Source organism: Urocitellus parryii, chromosome 16 (assembly GCF_045843805.1).
Source record: "Urocitellus parryii isolate mUroPar1 chromosome 16, mUroPar1.hap1, whole genome shotgun sequence".
NCBI classification, from domain to species: domain Eukaryota; kingdom Metazoa; phylum Chordata; class Mammalia; order Rodentia; family Sciuridae; genus Urocitellus; species Urocitellus parryii.
Window position 1 is genome coordinate 13550907 of NC_135546.1, and position 23482 is coordinate 13574388.

The 23482-nt window shown below is 43.1% G+C and overlaps 1 protein-coding gene across 3 annotated transcripts in view; it reads right to left on the reverse strand.

The window, feature by feature from the left end:
• Positions 1-23482, reverse strand: part of Srgap3 (SLIT-ROBO Rho GTPase activating protein 3) — a 244862-nt gene that overhangs the window by 27456 nt on the left and 193924 nt on the right. For all 3 annotated transcript variants that reach the window (XM_026383042.2, XM_077793436.1, XM_026383043.2), the window contains 4 exons: positions 19452-19479; positions 14395-14497; positions 9523-9583; positions 7927-8004 (listed from right to left, as the gene is read on the reverse strand). In XM_026383042.2, the coding sequence (XP_026238827.1) occupies positions 7927-8004; positions 9523-9583; positions 14395-14497; positions 19452-19479 (270 nt within the window). The remainder of the gene's footprint in view (positions 1-7926; positions 8005-9522; positions 9584-14394; positions 14498-19451; positions 19480-23482) is intronic.

A 23482-nucleotide genomic window follows, 5' to 3' on the forward strand; every position in this document is an offset into this window, starting at 1 on the left:
CCCATCGCATCTTTTACAGATATTTTTCAAAAACCTAAGATCTACTCAATGTTCACCCAATTCCTTTGGTGGCTATGCTCCCTTGGCCCTTGAAATAGAACAGATTCTTAATATTTTCATTTGTTAGTTGGTCTTTTTAAGTGCTGACTCTTTTATGAAGAGTGCAGGCCAGGGTCTGGGGTTGGAGCTCAGTGGCAGAGCTCTTGCCTCACATGAGTGAGGCCCTGGGTTCGATCCTCAGCACCACATAAAAATAAATAAATAAAGATATTGTGTCTATCTACAACTAAAAAAATATTTCTAAAAAAAGTGCAGGCCAGCTGTCTTGCAGAATAGAGTCATATTCTGGATTTGTCTGATTGCTTCCTCGTGATCAGGTTCAGGTTAAGTATCTTCGGCAAGAATACCGCATATGTAAAAAACAGAACAAAACAAAACAAGCATTGCAGGAACGACATGGTGGATACTTCCCTACAGCCCATCAGGTGATGCATAGGTTAAGCTGTCCCGCTCCTATTGAGGCTCTGTGATGGCTGGGTTATGGTGGTAGCCTCCAGATTTCTACATTGTGAAGCTAATTTCCCCTTTATAATAAGTGATTTATGAAATGATACTCTAAGTATCCTGACACCCTGAGACTGTCTGCTCTTCACTGTGCCCAAAACATTGTATCAGTGGTTTGGACATCCAATGATGATTTGTGCCCAAACTGTTACACTAGGGGTTGCAAAGTGGTGATTTTTTTCATATCATCATTTCTCCTGAAGCTATTAGCTGGGATTCTTTTGGAAAGAGCTTTCCCTGTGTTCCCTCTCCCCCTTATTTGTCAGCATCTTTAGAGACATTTTATGTTATTTTAAATTCAATGTGTTACAATTTATTACCATTATTGTTCTTTGGGATTGCTTAAATTGTCCTACATTTGGCTGGGGAATCCTTTCTTATGTCCTTTTATTGTGATCCTCACTGAGCATTTCTTTGCTTTCTGGACAAAAAAAAAAAAAAAAAAAAATGCCCTTTTACTTTCCTTGACCCATATCTGGAATTAAAGGTTTTCCCAAGGAGCCCTCTGTTATTTGTAGAGAGTAACTAAAAGCAAAATCTAGCTATTAGCTATAGGAGCACTATAAAGAGCTTCCTGGCCTTTCCAGTGAATAAAACTTAAATGCACATTTTTTTTCATGAGTTCATACTGATGTATCATAACCATATTTAAGACACAAGGTTTTCTTTACCTTCATTTATTTTGTATTCATATAGACAGTTGCCAGCTTACAATTAGTTGAGGGGACAATTTTTTTTAATATTTATTTTTTAGGTTTTTTTTTTAGGTGGACACAATATCTTAATTTTTTTATTTTTATGTGGTGTTGAGGATTGAACCCAGCGCCCCGCGCATGCCAGGTGAGCACGCTACCACTTGAGCCACATCCCCAGCCCAAGGGTCAATTTTTTGACTTTTTGATGGTGTAAGTATATCCAGACCAAAGTGGTTTCACCTTTAATCTTTGATAAATGACATTGGATATTTAACATTTTATGAAATAGGCTTTTGAGTAAGATGACTTTGCCCAATTCTAGGCTAACTTCAGTGTTCTGAGCACATTTAAATTAGGCTGGGCTGAGCCATGTGTTCAGTAGGTTAGATTCATTCAATGCTTTTCCAATACTATGGTATTTTCAATTTACGATGTGTTTATCAGGATATACTCCCACTGTAAATTGTGGAGCATCTGTATATCTAATTTTGTAGTGAAAATCTTGGTTCTGAATAATATTGTTAATATATTTTTCTGTTTTATCTTACAATATGCATAAAATACTATCAGAGTTTTAATAGCAATATTACTATTAACAATAAACCTACTGTGTACAATTTAAGATTTATTTCTAGGACTCTGCTTTTATTTTTATTTTGTTTTAGTTTTTTTCTTTTCTCTCTTCCCCCCCTTTTTTTTGGTTGTTGTTCTTGGAATGTATTCCACTGAAGATGCAGAGTCAGAAGACAAAAAATAGTTTAGTGGTTGCCAGGGCCTGGGGCAGGGTGTGGGATATAGGAGTGACCATATGTGAGTACGAGGTTCCTGTTTAAGATGGTGAAAGAATTCTGGATTACAATGGTGACTGCACAATCAGTAAATATACTAGAAATCACTGAAATGTGGACTTTAAAAAATAGTGAACATATGGTAGGTAACTCAATAGAGTTAAAATTATGTTAAAGTGTATGTTAAAAATATATGTTCACAGATCATGTTTGAAAATTACTTTCTGTGATTACCAATTTGATACAGTTAAATTATTTCTATTTGTATTCAATTATAGGGGCTAATTTTTTTTTAGAAATCCTTTTTTAAAAATTTACAGTTTTAAAGCTAGGCACGGTAATCCCAGTGGTTGGGAGGCTGAGACAGGAGGATTGTAAGTTCAAAGCAGGTTTCAGCAAAAGTGAGGCACTAAGCAACTCAGTGAGACCATGTCTCTAAATAAAATACAAAATGGGGCTGGAGATGCTGCTCAGTGAGCAAGTGCCCCTGAGTTCAATCCCCAGTACCAAAAAAAAAAAAAATACAGTTTTGAAAACACCAAGGATTAACAGAGTCCAAGAGTTAAAACCAGATTGAAAATTACTCTGAGACATGAGCTTCTTTTATCCTTCTCCATCTATACCTCATACTTAACCATTTTTGTTAGTTTCTTGTTTGTTCTACTTTATTTCTGGAAACATAAATAAGCAAATACATGTACAGTTGGCCCTCCAAATTTGTATGATCCACATTCATGGATTCAACCAACAGAGGATGGAATTTTTCCAAAGAAAAAAAATTGCTTATATACTAAACATATGCAGGCTTAACTGCAAACAGTACAGTCTAACAACTAATAATATGGCATGAACACTGCATTGGGTATTATAAGTTATTTAGATATGGTTTGAAATATACAGCCAAATTCTTCTTCATTGGGGCTACACCACTTTATCCTGTTACCAGCAATATCACCTTGAGAGTACTATTTTCCATAGCCCTGCCCATGGCATCCTGTCAATCTCAAGAATTTTTGCCAATTGTTCATCTAGGGAGAAGCACTGTTCATTTTATTTTATTTTTTTTTTTAAAGAGAGAGTGAGAGAGGAGGGAGAGAGAGAGAGAGAGAGAGAGAGAGAGAGAGAGAGAGAGAGAGAGAATTTTTTTTTTAATATTTATTTTTTAGTTCTCGGCGGACACAACATCTTTGTTGGTATGTGGCGCTGAGGATCGAACCCGGGCTGCACGCATGCCAGGCGAGCGCGCTACCGCTGAGCCACATCTCCAGCCCAGCACTGTTCATTTTAATCCAGGGCTGTTGAGCTGGTTCATCACTGGGAATTTCCATGGGGGAGATAAGAAAAAGCCAAGAGCAATCTAATGCCTTCATGAAGTGTTAAGGGATGTTTGCAAAATGGGCTTCTCCCTCCTTCTCCTAAGCAGCCCACAATACCTTAAGTCTGGCAATGGAGGGAAGAATTGGCAGCTCATACTTGAATCTCTTCATTCTGCCTCTGTCAGAAGTGAATGTGTGTCACTAACAGGGTCTCTGCTGATTCCAATATACTTCAGTGCAAATTAGAGAAAGGTTCCCTTCCTTCCTGTACCAGGGCTTGTGGTTTATAGGGCAGAAGCCAGAGTTCCTGCCCTCTTGGCTGGCATCCCTGTGCAGTGCCCAGCCTGAACAACCATGTGTGGCAGCTCAGATGCTGATGTTCCATAGATTAACCTCTCAGAGGAGATAAGAATTTGTCCCCCACAAGACTTCCTCATGGGAAAGGAAAAAAGAACACATTAAAAAATATTTGCCTATACGCACAAGGACCTTTTCAAGTAAGAAGCACATTCAGGCAAGTAATGTCTGAATCCTCACATCAGCACCGCAAGGCCCTGAGGGAGGGTTGGTTTCAACATCCTTCTCTCCTGAGGGAGAGAGAAGCCCAGACAGGCGAAGCAATGTGCCTAAACTCACGTAGGCAGAGCAGACACCAGAAGTCCCAGGTTTCATGCCTGGGAGACATTCCTTCTTTTAAGTGTGATTTTCAAATCTCTGTCTCTGCTCGTCTGCACTCTGCCTGTGTATACACACGCCTCCACCCACTCTCCTACTCTCCTTCCTTTACAATAGAATTTTGCCTTTTAATTTTAAGAATTTTTTTTATAATACCTTTATTTTATTTATTTATTTTTATGTGGTGCTGAGGATTGAACCCAGGGCCTCACACATGCTAGGCAAGCACTCTACCACTGAACTACAGCCCCAGCCCAGATTTTATTTTATTTTTTCCCTCAAGAAAAAAAGAGTTCCTATGAAATCCCAATATACAGAACAAAGCTGTCCCAGTTGCCTGAAGTTGTGGGGAGGGAGTACAAACCCCACCTCTTCGGTTCCCTCTCCCTCTCTGCAGCAGCCTGAGAAATGTGAAAATGTGCTCTATTTTCAGGCTGTGGTCTTAGGATTCAAAAATCACATGGATTTTTTTTCCTCCATATTACCTGTTAGCTCCCACTGCTAAGTATGATTAACAGTGACTTTAAATACACATGCAAACACATACATTGGTGTATACACACACCATTAGTTCTGGCCCTTCTTCCCAGAAGGCTCTTGGTCCAGGGCGTAGGCCACCTGGAGTGAGCCAGGAAGAGGAAATAACACTAGTCTGAGGGAAGATGGGAGAATATCCCTGGGATTGCCCAGGTAAGAAGCCAGACCCAGGGCACTTAATGGCGAGTATCAAGAAACAGAAAAGAATAAGTGAGAAATTGGGGCACTGGGCAGTCCAGAAAAGCCAACAATAAATTTTTCTAAAAAAGACATACCAGGGACTATTCTTTTAGAAGCTATGCCTCATTGTGGCCTCAGGTGGAACAGAGAACAAGGCTGGCAAGAGAATGAGATTCATTTTGGAATCCTGGGGAAAGGGAAAGGGGCCAATTGTGTACATGAGGCAAAGAGAAAAGAGAAAATATTTTTTGCAGCTGAGATGTGGGTCAGGTGATCTCTGCCCAGCTGGGCTCTGCCTGAGGGGATCCAAGGCTTGTTAGGAGCAGAAAATTCTTTTCAATTACACATCACCCCTACAGAAGCACCCAAGCAAGTGACAGGAGGTGCTGACCTTAGACAATCACATTGGAGAAGGGAAGAAAGCAGCCCTGTGGGGCTGGGGAGAGGCTAGGGCTGTCTGTTTCAACAAGGTTACCTACAGGGTATGGAGAAGCAGGAAAATGCAAGGGTGAGGCGCCTGCCAGCTGGAGGCAAGGGGCAGGGAGTTCACACAAGAGATCTGGGGCAGAGCAATAAGGAATTCTGGGTAATGAGATGGGCCCAGGAGCATAGGACCAGTCAGACAGAGTTCCAGACCATAGTTTTGTTCATTTACCATGAACCCAGGAGAGCAGGGGTGCTAAGGAGTTTGGGGAAATGAAGAGACAGAACTCTAGATTGGGCCACCATGTGACATTGAGAGATGTAGGGCAATGATGAACAATAGATGCTTCTTGCTTCTCGGCCTTTGCCTTGGCTTGGAAAGCCCTTGCTTCCCCTGGCTCCTTCTCCTTAAGCCTCAGCTTAGGCTTTTCCTCCAAGAGAAGCCTTCCTTGGCTTTGCTATTCCTCTTCTGTTCATCCAAATCAGGCAAGGGGCTCTTATGCTGCCTAGTGTTTACCCCAGCAACGCACCGATCGTGCTGTTTGTTAAACTGGCTCCCCCTCTAGTAGTACCCATTGGTTCGTATTGCATTTCCTGGCTTTAGTCTGTTACCTCACACAGTGGAGGGCTCAGTGCATGTCGAGTGCCTGAATAAATGCCCTAGAGAGCCTGGGACAGGATGGTTCTGGGCTCTCTGTCCTATGCACCCATGATCCTGGTGTGGACTCCAGAGCTAAAGGTCCCCTGGCCCCTCAGAGGCCACTGGGCACTACTTCAGCCAAATCACATTCTTGACACCTGGTTCCAAGCCAGAGCGCATAGGGCTGCAAAAGTCCTGTGTGTGGGGTTGGCAGGGTGTGAAGTTGCAGGATGCTTCCTCCACTCCAGCTAGACAATCTTAGCATGCAGTTGAGAGGACTGGGATGCAGGGAGGTTGCTTGAGAGGCAGCTCCTTCAGGGAAAGTGAGGCAACAGAGACAATTCTGTAGGTGGGACCTCAGGGAGAGGCCTGCTTCAAGCATAATAATAGAGGTAAACCATTCACCTCCCAAGGCTGTCAGAGGCTTACATGAAAGAATGGGTGAGAATGTGCTCTTTCGTCCATTGGGATGTGATGTGTTGCTAGGAAATGGATTGGGGATCAGGGTCCTCAGACCAAAATCAGTATCAGAACCATTCAGAGAATAAGGCAGTAAATCAGCATTGAGATGAGACAGATTATGGAAATAGACTTTGGGTCTCTCTAAAATGTTAGAAAACTGGAGACAGAGACACTGTCTGGGATACCTGTGTATTAATTCTTCTGGGGAACTCCTCATCCTCCCTGGCAATGAAGATTTGAACTTGCTAGTCTTCCTGTTCCACCAAAACAGCAAGACAAGTACAGCATAGCCAAAGGCATAAGTAAGTCCTTCCTTTCTGTGGACAATATCTCTAATCACCTGCCTCATCAGGGATTCTGAGGCCAATGGAGGATATACCCACCCCCAAAAAATACCCCCCCCAAAAAATCACAGGTATCCTGTCTTGGTGTCCACATCATTTCTTCCTTCCTTCCTTCCTTCCTTCCCTCCCTCGCTCCCTCCCTTCCTTCCTTCCTTTTCTCTCCCTCTCTCCATCCCCCCTCCTTCCTTCCTTTCTTTCCTTCTTTCTATTTCTTTCTTTCTTTTTTGTATGTGTGTTTTTAGTTTTTGGTTTTTGATACTAGGGATTGAACACTACATTGCTTTACCACTGAACCACATCCTCAGCTCCTTTTATTTTTTATTTTGAAACCCGTTCTCACTAGGATGCTGAGGCTGGCCTTGACCCTGTGATCCTCCTGCCTTAGCTTCCTGAATCACTGAAATTATAGGCATGTAATGGCACACCTCTAATAAGCATTTATATCCTTGGTGAATCAAAGTGGCAAGTAAGTTGGGGGGTGAAGGAAGAGTGGTCTCTTCCTCTCAAAGCACAGCTTGCCAAAAACACTATAAAAATGAAGAATTGGACTATTCTAAAAGTCACTCAGTGTTATCTATGTTCTTTCAACTTTTCTAAAACAAAGCTTCCTTTACAGAGTTAAAAGGCTCTTTTTTCAAAGAGAAAGTCAGCCACAAGCAGTTGTACAGGATGAGCAACCCTCATCCAAAATTCGTGGGACCAAAAGTGTTTCAGATTTCCAGATTTGGGAATATTTGCATGTTTATAATGACATATCTTGGGGATGGGACCTAAGCCTAAACATGAAATCTGTGTTTCATATATACCTTAGACACATAGTCTGTGGGTCCTAGGCAGTCACTGTTACCACATCCAGCCACATTACAGACTTTTATTTTGAGTGTAACTGCACATTGGCTGTGAACCAGCACATGCACTCAGGTATGAAAATTTTCATTTGTGTGTCATAGTTAGTGTTCAAAAAGTTTTGAATCCTGGAGCATTTTGAAATTTGAATTTTCAGAACAGGGATGCTCTACCTTTAATAGTACATAAGTACTTAAGAGTTAGTTGTTGGAGGGAAACAAACAGATCTTGGCATTTGCCAGTTTCTGTGATGTGGTGCAAACACTCCAGCCAGGGCTGATTTCTAGCTACCAGGGAGAAACCCCTGAATGCAAAATTTGGAAGAGCTGTACATGAACAGCTCACACAAGCCAGTGCAATCCCAGGAATCCTTCAGGCTGCCAGTTCTAAAACATATGTCAATACCCACCCTGGCTTCCCTCAGCCACGAACTTCAGAGAGCCACTCTACACCCACCTCTCTCAAAAGAATTTTTGATGTCATTCACTTCGACCTGAGATCCGGGCACTCTGAAGATCCCCTGCTGCTGGAGTCCTAAGATAGAAACATACAGAGAAAGAAACAGTAAAGGACATGAGACCAACATGAGTCTGTGGGAATATCCGTAACTCGCTCCCTTGCTTGTCTCTTTCTCCCTCCACCTTTTACAAGAGGGTCATTCCCAATGACAGTCCCCTGGCAGAACCTGTGCCACTGGAGGGATTAAAGGACCTGCCTCATTCTCAATGGAATTAATGGGGAGACTCATAATCATTCCTTGATTCCGTTTTCCACTTAAAACAATTCATGTTATAGTTCAGGAAGTATTTACTCTTAAAAGACAGGATGTAGTCAAAGTTTGGGGGTATACAGAATATATTCAATAAATGCTGACCACCTCTTTTTTTATACAGTACCGAATTTCTAGGAGCCAAGTGTCTGACCTCAATGTCCTGGCCCACTCCACCCAGCCATGCTGACCCTGCTTCCCACATTAGGCCTTTCCCATTCTCCATCCTCTCCACCAGGCTGCTCAGCTGCTGTCCCTTCTGTTTATTTGGAACTGATTTAAAATATCACCTCCTCAGAGAGGTTTTCTGTCACTGCCTTAGCCAAATCAGCACCCCACCACCACCATTCTCTATCCCTTGTAGTGAATTTTGTAGTATTATCCCTAGTTGTGATTTCATTACAGTCAGCCCTCTGCATGCATCCAAGGCTTCCCCATCAAGGGATTCAACCAAATGCAGATTGAAAGCATTTGAGAAAAAAAAAATATGCCTGTACCAAACATGTGCAGATTTTTTTTCTTGTCATTATTCCTAAACAATAGAGTATGGCAACAATTTACATGGCATTCACATTGTATGAGTTATTATAAGGCATCTAGAGATGATTTAAAGTCTGCAGGAGGTGTATGCAAATACTACACCATTTTACATAATGGATCTGAGCATCTGTGGATTTTGGTATCTGCAGGAATTTGGATATAGAGGGATGACCATGTTTATCTTTCTGCCTGTTAATTTCCTCTCCCTCTTATTTAGAAATATACACCCCTCAGGGCAGACATTATATCTGTCTTGTTCATCCTTGTGCTCCCACTTTCCAAAACAGTGCCTGTTATACACTCAGTAAACATATTTTTGGAGGGATGAGTATTTTTGGAGTGGGTAAGCAGAAGTTACCTTCTGCTGACAACTGGTTACCAAATCCCAGACACTGTTTCCTCCATGGGATTTATAATCTAGTAGGATTAACTGATTTACTGGCCCTGGGGTTGGTTGGGAGCAAAAAAAGGAACTAAAATAATCCTGCTGTCTACTCCCTCATTGCACCCCTGTTATCCTAAGCCCTGGGTCCCTCACCACTATGTCCCATCCCCCAGCCACCAAGACACACAGCTCCAACGTCAGCACTCCAATCAGCAGCTGTTCCCTGGAGCATGTTCCTCCTCAGAAGCAGAACAGTGACAGGAAGTCTTCCAAGACAAATTAGAATTTCATTCCTACCAGAACAGTCCAGCACCTGTTCTGCAGAGAGCTGAAAGTACTGACCCAAGATTGATCTTACCATATAAATTGATGTATCGGATGCAGCTCTCAACTACAAGTGGTATAGCTTGTCCTGAATCCTTAAGGGAAAAAAAAAATGTGAGTTTTATTGGGCTTGGCAACCACCACTGGGAAAAGATACTGCAAACACAAATTAACAACTCAAGCCAGAATATTAGTACCATCAGATTAGTAGGAAAATAAGCAAGGAAGTGCTAATCCTAATGTCTCTGTGATAATTAACAATAAAGAGTCTTTAGTTAGTGCAGAAAAAAGCATAGCTATGATAATCTGAAAGAAATGCTCTGTCTTCTTACCCAGCCAGCAAGGAATCTGGGATCATGAGGTTTGACAGGCACATCTAGGACAGGGGAGAGGGAACCCGCCCTGTGGAGGGGGCTGGAGTCTGACCTTGAAGGATGCTCTGCCTCCCACTCCACTTTGCTCCAACTCAACCTTCTTCTCCCAGTGCTCATGTGTCCAAAGGCAAGATCAAGGCCTCTTCCCATTACTGAGGGGCCTGATGGCAGAATTAAGAACACGCCCTGTGGGAAGCCGGGCTGGCCCCCATGGGTTTCTTCTGAGCTCTAAGAAGGGAAGGCTAGTTCCAGTCATTACAAGCTAAACATTCAGATACACACACTGAGACTCTAGACTTATCCAGACTCTCCATGGCTGGGCAAGGGGCAATCTCCTTTGGATTCCAAGACTGGTTGACCTCCCTATTATTTCAGGTCATTTAAAGAGCACAGAATTTTTTTTTTTTTGAACTTTCTTTGAAAAGGGGTCAAATTAAGTTACTACCCTCCTCAGAAGGTGAGGGGGACAAGGAAGCATATGCAATATGCTCTTGCAAAGGTGGCGTGGACTTCAATGCTCCTGGCTCTTCCACACCCAACCTGTCAGTTCTGCCCTTGCTGGAGTGCAGTCGGGAAACGGAAGGATGTGACCCATCGGCAACAGCCAAAGTGGGCTCTGCTCTGCAAGTCCTATCTAAAGACAGATTCCATCCAACTGCAAGGGGCTAATGGGCCTTTCTAGTAAATACCTGGTTCCTGGTTCGAGCATTTCTTCTTCCTCTGATAACAAAAAATAAACAGGCAGCAGAGCAGGAGAAAAAGAAAAGATTATGCAGGAATAAGATCAGTTATAGTAAGCAGATAGTTCAGAGTCCGTGAACGCCGAAATGCAATGGCAGCCAGCAAGGGTCCTGGGGGCCTGCCAATGGGCCTGCCGTGGGGAGGGCCACCCTGACCTCTGTCTCTCACTGGCCTTCCAGGAGCTGCCCTCAGCCAGCCTCCCAATAGGTAGACTCAGCTCCTTTGCCAGACACCGGTAAAGAAGGGGCCTCTTTTTGTCCTTATCAAAGTACAGGAAGAATATCTTGAGCCCAGTCCCATCTCCAAATCTACTTCACTTCAACAAAAGGGACGACTGATTCACAAAAGGGAAGAGCCCACCGAAGTCCCCAAAGGGTAAACCCAGCTGCCAAAGCAAAGAAACACACCTTATGTCTACTCTAACACTGTCCCTGGAATTCAGCCCAGAAATCCTCATTCTTGGTAAAAAGTTCAACTTTACATGATGATATTTATTGGGAGCCTAGCCAGAGGGATTCCACCAGAACCCAAACTCCAAACATTTCCCCACATTCTCCCAATACTTGGCTTGCTTTTCTGGGTATCTACTTGGCTTTGCTCTCCTTCCTATCCCTAGTTCTCCCTCTCGCACCCAGTACCCTGCTGAAACCAAAGATGAAGGCTGGGAGGATGGAGAGAAGGTGGGTCACCTTTCTGATTTTAGGGGTGGAACCCGAGCCTTTGCTTTCACTAAAAACTCCCAGTGTTCAGAGAACCTGTTGGCTATTTCTTGCCACATGGGCAATAGGTCAGACTCTGAGATGGGTGTTGTGTCTCAGTCAGGCCTGTGGAGGAGGCTGAGCTGAGAATTTGGAGGAGGTGTGACTACCAGCTGGTGCCACCTGTCTAGACCCCAGCATCTCAAAAAGTGGAATCATCTGCTACCTGATATCTGGCTAATGCTATCTCAATCACGGAACCTACAGAGCAAACAGCCTGGCCCAAGGGGGCTCTAGAAGCATTAACCTAAAGTTAATGATAATAGACAGGGCTTACATTGCGCTTATATTGTGCTGGCCAGTGTTCTAGAAGCATGGCCTGCCTAGAAGCTCACTCAATCCTCATCACATAAGGTAGGTCATTATCATTGTCATCTCACAGAAGCAAGATGGAGCCTATCCCCTGCCCCAGAGGTGTACCTCCTGGGCCTCAAAATACACTCTTAGAATAAATATGGGATCTCCTTCTGAGAACAACAACAACAACAAAAAAATCTAGGATTTAAGTATATTTAAGTAGAGTCCTAGAAATTTCTAAATCTAAATCCAACGGCATTTATTTATTAATAACTTGACAATGCTCTCTTGCCTGCTGAAACATCAGAGTCATGGAGTCCCACTGATTTTATTTCACTGAGATACTTTCCACAGGTGTGGTTTTTCAAAGCTGGGACAGATTGATTGATTAATTGATTGATTGATTGATTGGATGATACTAGGGATTGAACCCAGGGGCACTTTACTATTGAGCTATATCCCTAATCCTTTTATTTTGAGACAGGGTCTCACTAAGTAGCTTAGGGCTTCTCTCAGTTGTTGAGGCTGGCCTTGATCTTGTGATCCTCCTACCTCAGCCTTGAGATTACAGGTGAGCATCACTGCACCTAGCAAAAGCTGGGGACTCTTAAATTTAATGGCCCAAAAGATAACACATGAACTAGAATCAAAAATTAAATTCCATTCTCATTAGTTGAAGAACTGAATAAATTAGACTGCTCTCTCACTTTCTGAAAGTTAATAATCCTTCAGAGTAAATCGATGCTGTTTGAAACTGCCTACTGAGCTCATAGTAGGCACACACAATAAGTTTCCTGAACTGCAATGATTATAGGTGCTACAGGTACCGTGTGACTATAAAGAAATGCAATAGCATTTAACAAATATACCTTTTTTTCCCCCAATCATATTAGTATTCTTCTCCCTTGGCCCCTTATGAGGCAGTGCACTTACTCCAACGATGCCACAACTATTCATATGCGCTAGGGGCTTTTTTCAGAGTTAGTTGACAGGTACCACTGTACCGTATTCCCTTTGCCACTTCAGATCTCCAGTGGTGTTGCAAAGCTAAGCTTCAAATGCAGCTTTTTATTCCAAAGTGTCCATTTTAACACAAAGTTATAGCACTAATGACAGAGGCCAGGCAAGAGGGCTCTAAAGAAGACTGGCTAAAAAGTTGTGGCAGCAAAGGTGATGATGATATAATTAGAAGAAGAAGATGGCTTCCCAAGGCAACTAGCTCAATGGGCACATGCTCATGTGGTCAGGGGAATGAAGTTGGATGACTTTACAGTCACACAATACACGTAGGATCTATCAAGAGAACATTTAACTCAATGGAATACCTAATTTTCAAATACTGTCAAATAAGAGTGAATTCCTTCCAAAGATAAAGCAAATTAGGGAAGTTGTCCCTGTTCTGAACCTTTGTTCCTTTTGTTCCTCCTTTCAGGGGTTCCTTCTGTCCAACTCCACAGGCCAGCCCTGTACCTAGTTCTTTTCTGTCCTGAAAGCCTGTGACGTAACCCATACGCATATAGAGGAAAGAAAGCTGGCGCAGGGGCTGCCTCCATAACTCCAAAGTGATCAGCAATGCCCAAATACCTTCACTTGTGTCCTGATTGACACCAGTCTTCTTTTCTGAAGAAAGTGTCTTGATTGGCTGGGGGCAGGCTCTCAAATAACCAGAAAGGATTTTGCCTCTGTTCCCCTAAGTAATAAGAATGCATGTCCCCCTGCCTGCTGCTCTTTGCAATACCATCACCATCTTAAATTGCCTAGAATGGTTCTATCTGGGATGGCTTGTTCTTTTTTTAATATTTTATCATTTTTTAGTTGTAGTTGGACACAATACCCCTATTTCGTTTGTTTATTTTTATGTGGTGCTGAGGATCAAACCTAGGGCCCCACACATGCGAGGCAAGTGCTCAACTGCTGAGCCACAACCCCAGCCCCGTGGATGGCTTGTTCTTATACCCTTTACATCAAAGGAAAAAGAAAAAAGGATAGAGAAATTTATCTAGTCAAAATGCTTTAATATTTAGTTTGAGGTGTCATGGGTTAACTTGTGATTCTAAAAGGACCACCTCGACTCTTCTCCCCTGTTCTAAACCATCTAAAAAGACAAAACTAGGTGGGAAGAATTTCTCTCACTCAAATTGTTTATGTTTCCTTTGCTGATATCTACTCAACTAAATGAAATAAAATAATGCACTGGTATAAAAACACACTATTACCCATAGGAATTTTGTTGGTGTTGCTTTCATTCAGACTCCTCTTGAGAAATGTGGGTGTAAAGTATAATGGGGTTTTTCCTTTCTTCTTCTTTCTGTTGTGGTGCTAGGGATGGAACTCAGGGTCTCCCACACGGTAGGTAAATACCTACCATTGAACTACGTCCCAGCACTAGATAATGGGATTTTCCTAACTGTCCCTCAAGCTTTAGGACTACAGTTCCTGAAGCAGTGAAGTGTCTGGCGGTTCAACCCCACTTGGACTTGGTTGATCAGGCATTTCCCCCTAGGACTGAGAATCGTGGACAGTATTGGGGGCACCTGGTCAGAGCAAAGCACCTGTGATGAAGGGTCCTCACTGAAGCTACCAGCAAGCTGCAACAAGGAGCTAGCTCAATCAGGACTGGCCCAGGAATGGAATGGAAAGTTAGTTGGGACACATTGTTAGCTGGAGCATGAGGGTGGACAGAGGCTGCCATTACATTGGGCACATTCGCGGACTCCATGGCTCCCCAGCAAGTACCTTAATGAATGTTTCCATACTGCCGTTAAAGAGCTTATGGCTACACACTGAAAGAGGCCTAGGTCTCCTCATTTTCTGTGGTTTAGGGGGAAGGCAGGGGGGCCTAGGGGAAAACGGAACAAAAGAAATCAAGAAAACAACAAACATAAACATCCAACTGGGAAAGACGCTCTTAAAACCCCAAACTGGAGGAGAACATAAATGTAAATGGAAGCCCCTGGACCCCCGAAGCATTGGTTTCCAATGTTCCATCTGAGGCTTTTGGGTGTCTTAGGAAATCTTAATTTACCCACAATGCCAGGCAGGAGCAACTCTCATGGAACACAAATGCATTTAAATTAATGTTGGGGGTTGGGGCAGTATGTGTCCAAGAAACCACAGAAACTCTAATCAGAGGCCGTTATCCTGCAAAGCTGACCAGATGGAAGGGGGATCAGGGGAGAGAGATGTAATCAATAGCCTAAGAAAGCAAGAGACTTTCAAAAATTATTGGGAGGGTTAATTTTCATTATTTTGGCTTAAATCCATCACCAAGTCTCAACTCCCAATGTACCAGGGCACTCATCTTCCTAATGCTTCTTGGCATTTCAAATGCACTTGACTAATCTTTATTTCATTGATCTGAGAGCCAGGCAATTATTATTCTCATTTCTGAGATGAAGAAGCTGATGCCAGGAGGCAGGCTGCAGCTTCTTCGGGGTTCCCAGGAGACCTGGGATGATGATAATACCCTGTTCTTCAGTAAAGTACACTTTTGATTAAAGTACTTTCAAGTCCATTATCACACCTAGCAGATGTCAACATATGGCCCCATTTTACAGAGGCAGAAACTGAGGCCAGAGGGCAGAAGTGGCAGAGCCAGCCCCAAACCTAGGTCCTTTGGGCTCCACCTCCAGGGTTTTTCCTACCAGGTCACAGTCATGGAGCCTTAGGGTTCCTTTTCATTTCCAGCCAACCCTTGCCATGGGGTCAGGATGAAAGTGTCTTGCTTTGCTTTAGGATCCCCAATACCTGTGCTCTGTTCTTGGCCACAGGGAGGGGAAACACACCACAGTTTACCAGGAACAATGAAACTGCCACAAACACTAGACCTGTTTCCAGAGTTGCTCACCATGCATAGGACTGTGTGGCTTATTTGCTCATGATATCACCCAACTAGCACGAATTGAGGCTGCCACATTTTCCAGGAAAAGGTTTGTTTTTTGGGTTTTTTGTTGTTGCTGTTGCTGTTTTTGTTTTGTTTTTGAGGTTAGGAGGAGGGCCCCTAATCAAGAGAGGCAGTCATTTCCAAATGGCTTGGTTCCAAATTTGTGGAGCACAAAGTGGGTACTCAGCCAGACACAGAGAATATCCACACATGACAAGCAAAGCCCTGGTCCCCAAAGTTTTGGTTGATGTTTGTGAATGGGCAGGAAGGTGTAGACAATCAAGACAAATGAGGCTCATGCTGCCTCTTTCAGGGAGCTTGCTGTACCTGTCTCCTGGAGCAGGCCAGCCTGGGGAATGCTGACCAACTCTTCCTAGGAGTTGAGCATTGAGCAAATTCTGCTAAGCTCTAGGGCATGCATGGGCAAAGACACACTCCAACTAGCATGCCACCCAAACAGTGGAACCAAAATAACAGCACAGACCAAAATTTTGTAAAGAAACAACAGGCAAGATTATTTCGAGCCCATCTTGGATCTAAGTCAATTTGGTTAGCTAAGTCCGTGTCATTTCTTTTTCAAAAATTACTTATTTTCTGAGGCTCTGTGTATGGAAGGAGGGGTGGGATTTCTAACAATGGACTTGGTTTTGAATTTCCAAATGCAAAAAAGCCGAAAGAGCGTGCCAAAAACGTGACACGAGGCCACAGGTTTTAACTTTGGGGATCAGAAATAACTTAAGGCTAGCAACATTGTCACCTTATTTTAGATCATTTCCTTATCCTGCATTGAGGATGACCTCAAAACAACCCTGTGAGGTCGGCAAGAACTGCTAAACCCATTTCACTCTGAAGGCAAATGAGCCCACGACAGTGAACGGACGCCCCTGGTCACACAAATAAAATGTGATTGAAACTGGGAGTAGAATGCTGCTCTCCCTACTTGAGACTCCAGTATGACTGTGACATGGAGAAAGTGATTTTATCACAGAACAGCCAGCAGTCATATTGATTTATCTACTAAATGCTCGTGGCCAGCAAGAGTGGAGACTCATGGTGCAGGTGATGGACAACCAGGATCAAAAATCTCTGTGGTGCCCAGTTGGAAGGTTTTCTTAATATAAGTCCTAAGGTTTTCTTAATATAAGTTTTTTTTTAGAAACTTTACACAAAGTGGAAATAAAAGGAAAATAGTATATCCTTCCCCATTTTCCCTGCCCAATTCAGAAAACAAAGGGCCATTTGTATCACACTGGGACTGCTTTCTGTGTGGCTCTGTGCACTGACTGGAATCTCTGACAGGGAACCGTAGCTATCCCAACTTTGCACGATATCAAATCTGTATAGACTTACTGAAGTGCTGGGTGGGGCACAAAGTGGGGAGCAGGGGGACAGCTCAGCCAAGGAAAGTGGGGCAGCCTAAGCCTTCCATCTCTTCTGCTGCTCAGTTGCAGAGCAAAAAAGGAAAGAAAGAGAGAGAGAAAGAAAGGCAGGGCAAACAGGGACAGAGAAAGCCACAGAGAGGAAGAAAGAGAAACCAGAGACCAATGTCCCCTTTCTGCCTTTCAAACAAGATGAAAATCAATATATGTTGGCAACCCAGGTGTTGGCTTGAAATTATTCTGTGACCAAAACGATGTGATTATAGAAATTTCCCTAGAAAACCTAATAGACATGGATGTCAAATCCAAAATGGTGGCAATACCGAAGTTCAATGCAGTGAAGCTCTAGGGGGATGTGCCTGTGTATGTGCTGAGTTGTATTTGTCTAGACACTACGTCAAGTAATTTCACCTCTAATCTAGACCACAGGGCACGTCCCCCTGGGTTAGGGAGGCTAACTTTGTTTGAATGACAATAATTACAAATTCATGTTTTTCCGTGGCTTTGCCATTTGTCATATACTTTTTAAGTGCAATATCACATCTGGCCAGCCTAAGTTATAGTTATTATAAATTTGTACTATTCAAAGATAAGCTTCTTAAGTGTGAGAAAATACAACATGTTGCATCTGGTGTGCAAAAACTGGCCCTTCTAGACACAGTTACCAGCAACCTGGCTTAGGGAACCTGCTCAAATGACCATCCTAAATGAGAGTGCAAGGGTCTATGAAAGGTATAGAGTCACAGTACAGAGACATTTCACCCAGGGCCTTCTGTGATTAATTTTAATTTTTTTTCCAAGTTGGCAACAAGTTCCACAAGTTAAATAATGATTGTGGAAGCAAGGACAGGCTTCTAGTTTATGAACAAAGTTGCCTTTGACCTTGGCCAGGAGCCAGAGTGCATCCTCTCCTAGGTCTAGAGTTTAGTGGCAAGGTATCTAAGTGTGAGGTCTGGTAACTTTAGCTTGAATTTTCCAAGTCCTTGGTTAAAGTGGGTGTGGAAGACAAGGCCTCATAGGGCTTTATGTCATTAAAAAAAAAAAAAAAGAAAAGAAAAATCAACCCCTCAACATTCCCCTGAGGGAGGAGACCTGGCCAAGGGTTTGATTACAGATCTCCGCTCCAGCAATCTGCTGGAGCAATCTTCTCCTGCCTGAGTCGTAGGAATGAGGAGGAAGTGAGGATTGGCTCCATTCATCTCCATCTGTTCCACTATTTGCAGACTTCGGTATAAAATATGGCTTCTGTGTTTTGGGATTATAACAACATCTTCTTGCCAGAAAAAAAAAAAAGTAATAATAATAAGTTTGTTTCTGAAAGATTCTTCGAAAGTGACCCTGCACATCTGCTGCCCCATATGTGGGAAGGTCCTTGCCTGGTGTGAATCATTTTGATGTTCCCAAATTCCCAGGCCCAGAGGAACAGCTGCACAGGCAGAATTTCTGGAAAGCCCTTGTCCCAACACTCTTAAAAGCCCGGAGCTTTCCAAGTCTCTGCCCTGCCTATTCCCTTCCCAAGCAGCAGGGGAGAGTTGGGGGATCATGTTTGCTCTTGCCAAGTAGGCCAGCTTTCCAGGATTCTGAGCCACTGGGAAGGATGTGTGAGGGGTTGGAAAGAATGCCATCAGGTCACTGGGCCCAGAAAGTGAGGCAAAAAGTGGTTCTCAACCGCGGCAAAGTGCAGAACTTCAGACCACTGATTGAGTTCATGTCCAGCAGCCTCATAGCTCTTGCTGAGAACTTTGAAATGGATGGGCTCCAAGGAATAACCTGGGTGGTGACAGAGCTGCTTATGGTTCTAAGTTCTAAGCTCTGGGAAAGCAGAGGCAAGTGAGCCTATGAGCTCTCAGCTGCTGAGGCAAAGTGTTCACTGGCTCTGGTGTGCTCAGGAAAAAGCGCAAAGAGTAATGTTGAACAAGCTGAAGAGAAAGCAGAAGTTGCCCATTTGTTACTTTCTGCGACAGCCCATCCAGGTGCCCATGAAGTCCAAGCCAGGGTGTGAGCAGCGCGGATGTGTGAGCACGCATCTGTGTGTGTCCGCGCGCGCATGCGTATGCCCAGCTGTGCACAATATCAGCCAAACCCCCAAAACTTGCTTGACAAACCCAGACTGAGGCTGAGCCGGCCCACCTAAGCTGGGCAGTTCGCTCAGTGACCACATAACAAAAGAGAGGCGGGGGGGTGGGAAGGTGTCAACAGCCTCTGGCTTCTACTGGCTGTCCTCTGTGGCTCTAAGGTAGATATTGCTGACCCACCTAGTGGACAGCACCAAGGGGAAATGACCCACAGCAGCTCCAACAGAGCCCCCAGCCCACCGACAGCTCAGGGGGCGTGGTTTCGCCACTCCAGTGCTACAACAAGCAACCTCTAACCTCCACGGCCCCTGTGCCTTCCCTTAGCATCCGCACCACCCTGGCTGGTGAAGTGCGTCCCAGCTTCCCTCGCTCCCAGCGGTCTATCCCTCGCCAACCACCCCACACCCGACCTCAGGCAGCAGGTAAAAGAGAACAACAAGATTTTCCAACTCTCACCTGGTGGTGCCACATTCTGCTCTCTCCCCTGGGGAGAAAAAGTACACGGTAATGTTTAATTGGCTTTTTTTTTTTTAAATCAGAACATTCATTTTTTTCCCCCTTAAAAGCAAAAAAGATTCTTTGTGCCATTTATAGTCACTGTTCCCACCACCTGCCCCAGACAACCACCAACTACTCTCAACCGCTGTAGGTTTGCCTGGACGTTGACAGAATTGTCCAACATGTGACCTTCTGCACTGGTGTCTTTCATTTAGCATTATGTTTTTGAGGTTCATCCACATAGCATGATTAAGTAATTCATTCCTTTTTTTTTGGTTGAGTAATGTTTTTTTGTATAGACAAACCAAATTTTCCTTATCCATTCACTTACCAGTAGTTAGCCTCTCAATATCTCTCACCTTAAACGTTCCCCCAAAACACATCCCGTTTCCATGTCCCAAACCTAGTCCTACCCAAGTCTTCAAAATCTCAATAAATGGGACACCCACCCACTTGTTTAAGCCAGAAGTGTAAGAATCATCTTTGAAAACTATTTCCTCCTTAAATCTGCCCACTTCCCTCCATCTTGGGCCAGTTCCGTGTGTGTGTGTGTGTGTGTGTGTGTGTGTGTGTGTGTGTTGCTGCGGACTGAACCTAGGGCCTTGTGCATGCTAGGCATGCACTCTACCAACTGAGCCACATTCCAGGTCCCCATGTTCCTTTTACTCAGTTTTTCTATCCAGTACAGTCCATCCTGGACTCATGAAGATGATGGGTAATAAATCTCTTTAAACTGCAAATAATATCATGTCATTTCTTGCTTACAGCCTTCCAATAACCTCCCACTGCACATAGAATAAAATCTAAGCCTCTTACTATTTTTTAAAGGCTTTTGAGATCTGAGTTGATCCTGTGAGCTACTACTCCGACTACCTGGACTACTTTCTCTTTTGAGCATGATGTTCCTGACAATTTCTTTCTGCACAGTCCTCAAACAGGCCTTTGCATTTGCTTCCTGGAATCTTCTTCCCCATATACTTGCTTGGCTGGCTTTTGCTTGCTTTCTGGGTCTCCGCTGAAAAGTTGGGTCCAGACAAAACTTCTTCTACCTAAAGCAGACATTTATCTCCTTATGTCACCTTTATCTATTTAACTTCTCTCTTTATAGGGCTTAATATCAATATTTTTCTTGCCTCTTATTTACTTGTTGATTCCCAGTCTAGCTCCACTAAACAACACTCCATTCTATAGAGAAGGAATCTCATCTGTTCTTAAAATTTCTATAACACCATGGTCTTGGACACAAATCATGCGTTTTGCACAAATCATGTGCTCAATAAATATTTATTGAATGAGTAAATGAATAAACAGATCCTTTGCCTTCAACAAGCTCAGTGCTTAATGATTATAACAGTCCAAAAGTAGAGTATGCAATAGTGTGACATGCAGTAGTGCCACAGTACAATTGCACACAGGGTATCAACCCTGTAACACCAGACAAGCAAAATGATTTGAACAGATGAAGTGACTTTCCCAAGTCCCTGCTTAAGTATACAGTTTGGACTCCAATCCAGGCTATCGGGCTTCATATCTGAGCTTTTCCTGGGGAACTTGGTCCACCTCACACACATGGGATTAGGGAAGATTAGAATCCCCAGTAGAATTTGCCTCAAACTCAGTGTATCCTTAAAGGTGATGCTTGGCTTTTAATAGCATCCCTCTGCCCCAACTTTCTTTCCACAATTATTGTATATGATTGACACTTCTCAGCCTTCAGCCTCAACTTACACATCACTTCCTGGAGGAGGTGATTTCCCCCTCCCTGCCTGCCGTATACAGTTTTCTAGCTCAGCCCAAATCTGTCATTCATGGGGCTTATCATAATTATTACTCTTTACTCAGTATAGTCATGAGCTGCATAGTGATATTTTGATCAATGACATTATGAGAGTGGTCCCATAAGATTATAATGCAGCCAAAAAATGCCCATCGCCTAGTGACATCATAACCACCATAATGTCATTGTTGTGCAATGCATTTCTCATGTTTTTTTAAATATTTTTTAGATGTCAGTGGACCTTTATTTTATTTATGTGTGGTGCTAAGAATTGAACCCAGTGCCTCACATGTGCTAGGCAAGTACTCTACTACTGAGCCACAACCGCAGCCCTCATTTCCCATGTTTGTGGTGATGCTGGTGTGAATCTACTACACTGCCAATTATGTAAAAGTGAAGCACATACAATTATGTACAGTGCATAATTCTTGGTAATTATAATAAACAACTATTTTACTCATTTATGTATTTACTATAGGATAATTTTTGTTTGTTTGTTTGTCTGTTTGTTTTTTGGCATCAGGGATTGAACCCAGAGGCACTTAACCACTGAGCCACATCCCCAGCCCTTTTATAAATTTTGTTTTTTATTTTGAGACAGGGTCTTGCTAAGTTGCTTAGGGCATTGTTAAATTGCTGGGGCTGGTTTTGATTCCCCTGTCTCAGCCTCCCAAGCTGCTGGTATTACAGGCATGTGCCACCTCGCATGGCTTAGTGTACTTTTAAAAATTATTTTAGAATGTACTCCTACCGGACAAAAGTTGACTATAAAACAGTTTGCTGCATTACTCAGGCAGCAGCCTCATATATCTTGTGTTCAGTGTCTTAATCACATCATTTTTCTTTTGCTTGATTTAATCTCATGCCACCTTGTTCATCATGGCCCTAGGAGCAGCAGGCTATCATATATGTATATTCTATGTATAGTCTAGCCTCCTACTCTAAGAATGCCAAATTTGTGTACGAGCACTCCATGACTTCTGCACATGGTGAAATTGCCTAATGGTGTGTTTCTCAGAAACTATCTCCATCATTAAGCTATGCATGACTGCTGTTTGTTGACTGAAGTTTCTTTCCCCTGAGATGTTATCTGTCTTGTGTACCACGGTATCCCCTGGCCATGCACAGTGGTGCTTTTAGATGAGCAGACAGATGGAGTGGGGAGGGAAGAAGGGAAGGGGTAGGAATCAAAGGGTTTAGGACATGGGAGTAAAACATCAGAACACACTTAAGGCAGACTTTCCTCTAACAAGGAATCTAACATATCTAACATATGATCCTTTTTGTTTTGGTTTTGGTTTTGGTATTCGGTATTGAACCTAGGGATGCTCTATCTCTGAGCTACATTCCCAGTCCTTGTTATTTTTTATTTTGAGCTAGTGGCTTGCTAAGTTGCTTAGGACCTCACTAAGTTGCTGAGGCTGACCTTGAACTTGCAATCTTCCTGCCTTAATATTCCACATTGCTGGGATTGTAGATGTGTACCACTGTGCCTAGCAGGATCCTTCAGCTTTATAGTCACATTCTAGCTCTTAAGAACGCCATTATCAACATCTTTAGGAATAGTATTTCAACTTCTAACAAATGTCAGAAATCAAAAAAAGCTCTGTTCTTAACCTCCTGAGACGTGCTGAGATTTTAAAGACACATATTTTATAGTTGGTACCTCAGCCATTTTCTAGAAGGTCAGACTGTCTAGTCCTGGTGGCCATTTTGCTCTATGATGGGCTATTAAGTTTGAGCCTGAAAGGTTTATCCCATCCCTGTTATAGACAATGCATTTATTAATCCTTGAGGGATCTTAGTAACCTGAAAAACCACCTTATCAGGGTATAAGCCCTGGAGCTTACAGAATACCCAAACCTCAGAGCAATAAAAAGGTCCTAGATCTAAGACTCATGATAAACTGAGATGATGATAAACAGAGATTTCTCTAGTCAATAAAATGACATAGCAACAGCCAAGGGCACAAGAGGATATATGTTCTTGTTCCCAAGGTGACAGCAGCAGCATTTGTAACAGGGAACCTAGCTGCTTTAAAACTTGTGTGCCTGGGGTCAATCACATTAAGAAATTCACTTCTAAGTAAAGGTGACCAAAAAGACCTTGTGCTTCCTGTAACTTTTATTTGAACTTGCTGCCAAAAGGGCACTTTAGAGATAAACTGAAGCATCAGACATGAAACTTCTTTAAAAAAACAAACAAACAAACA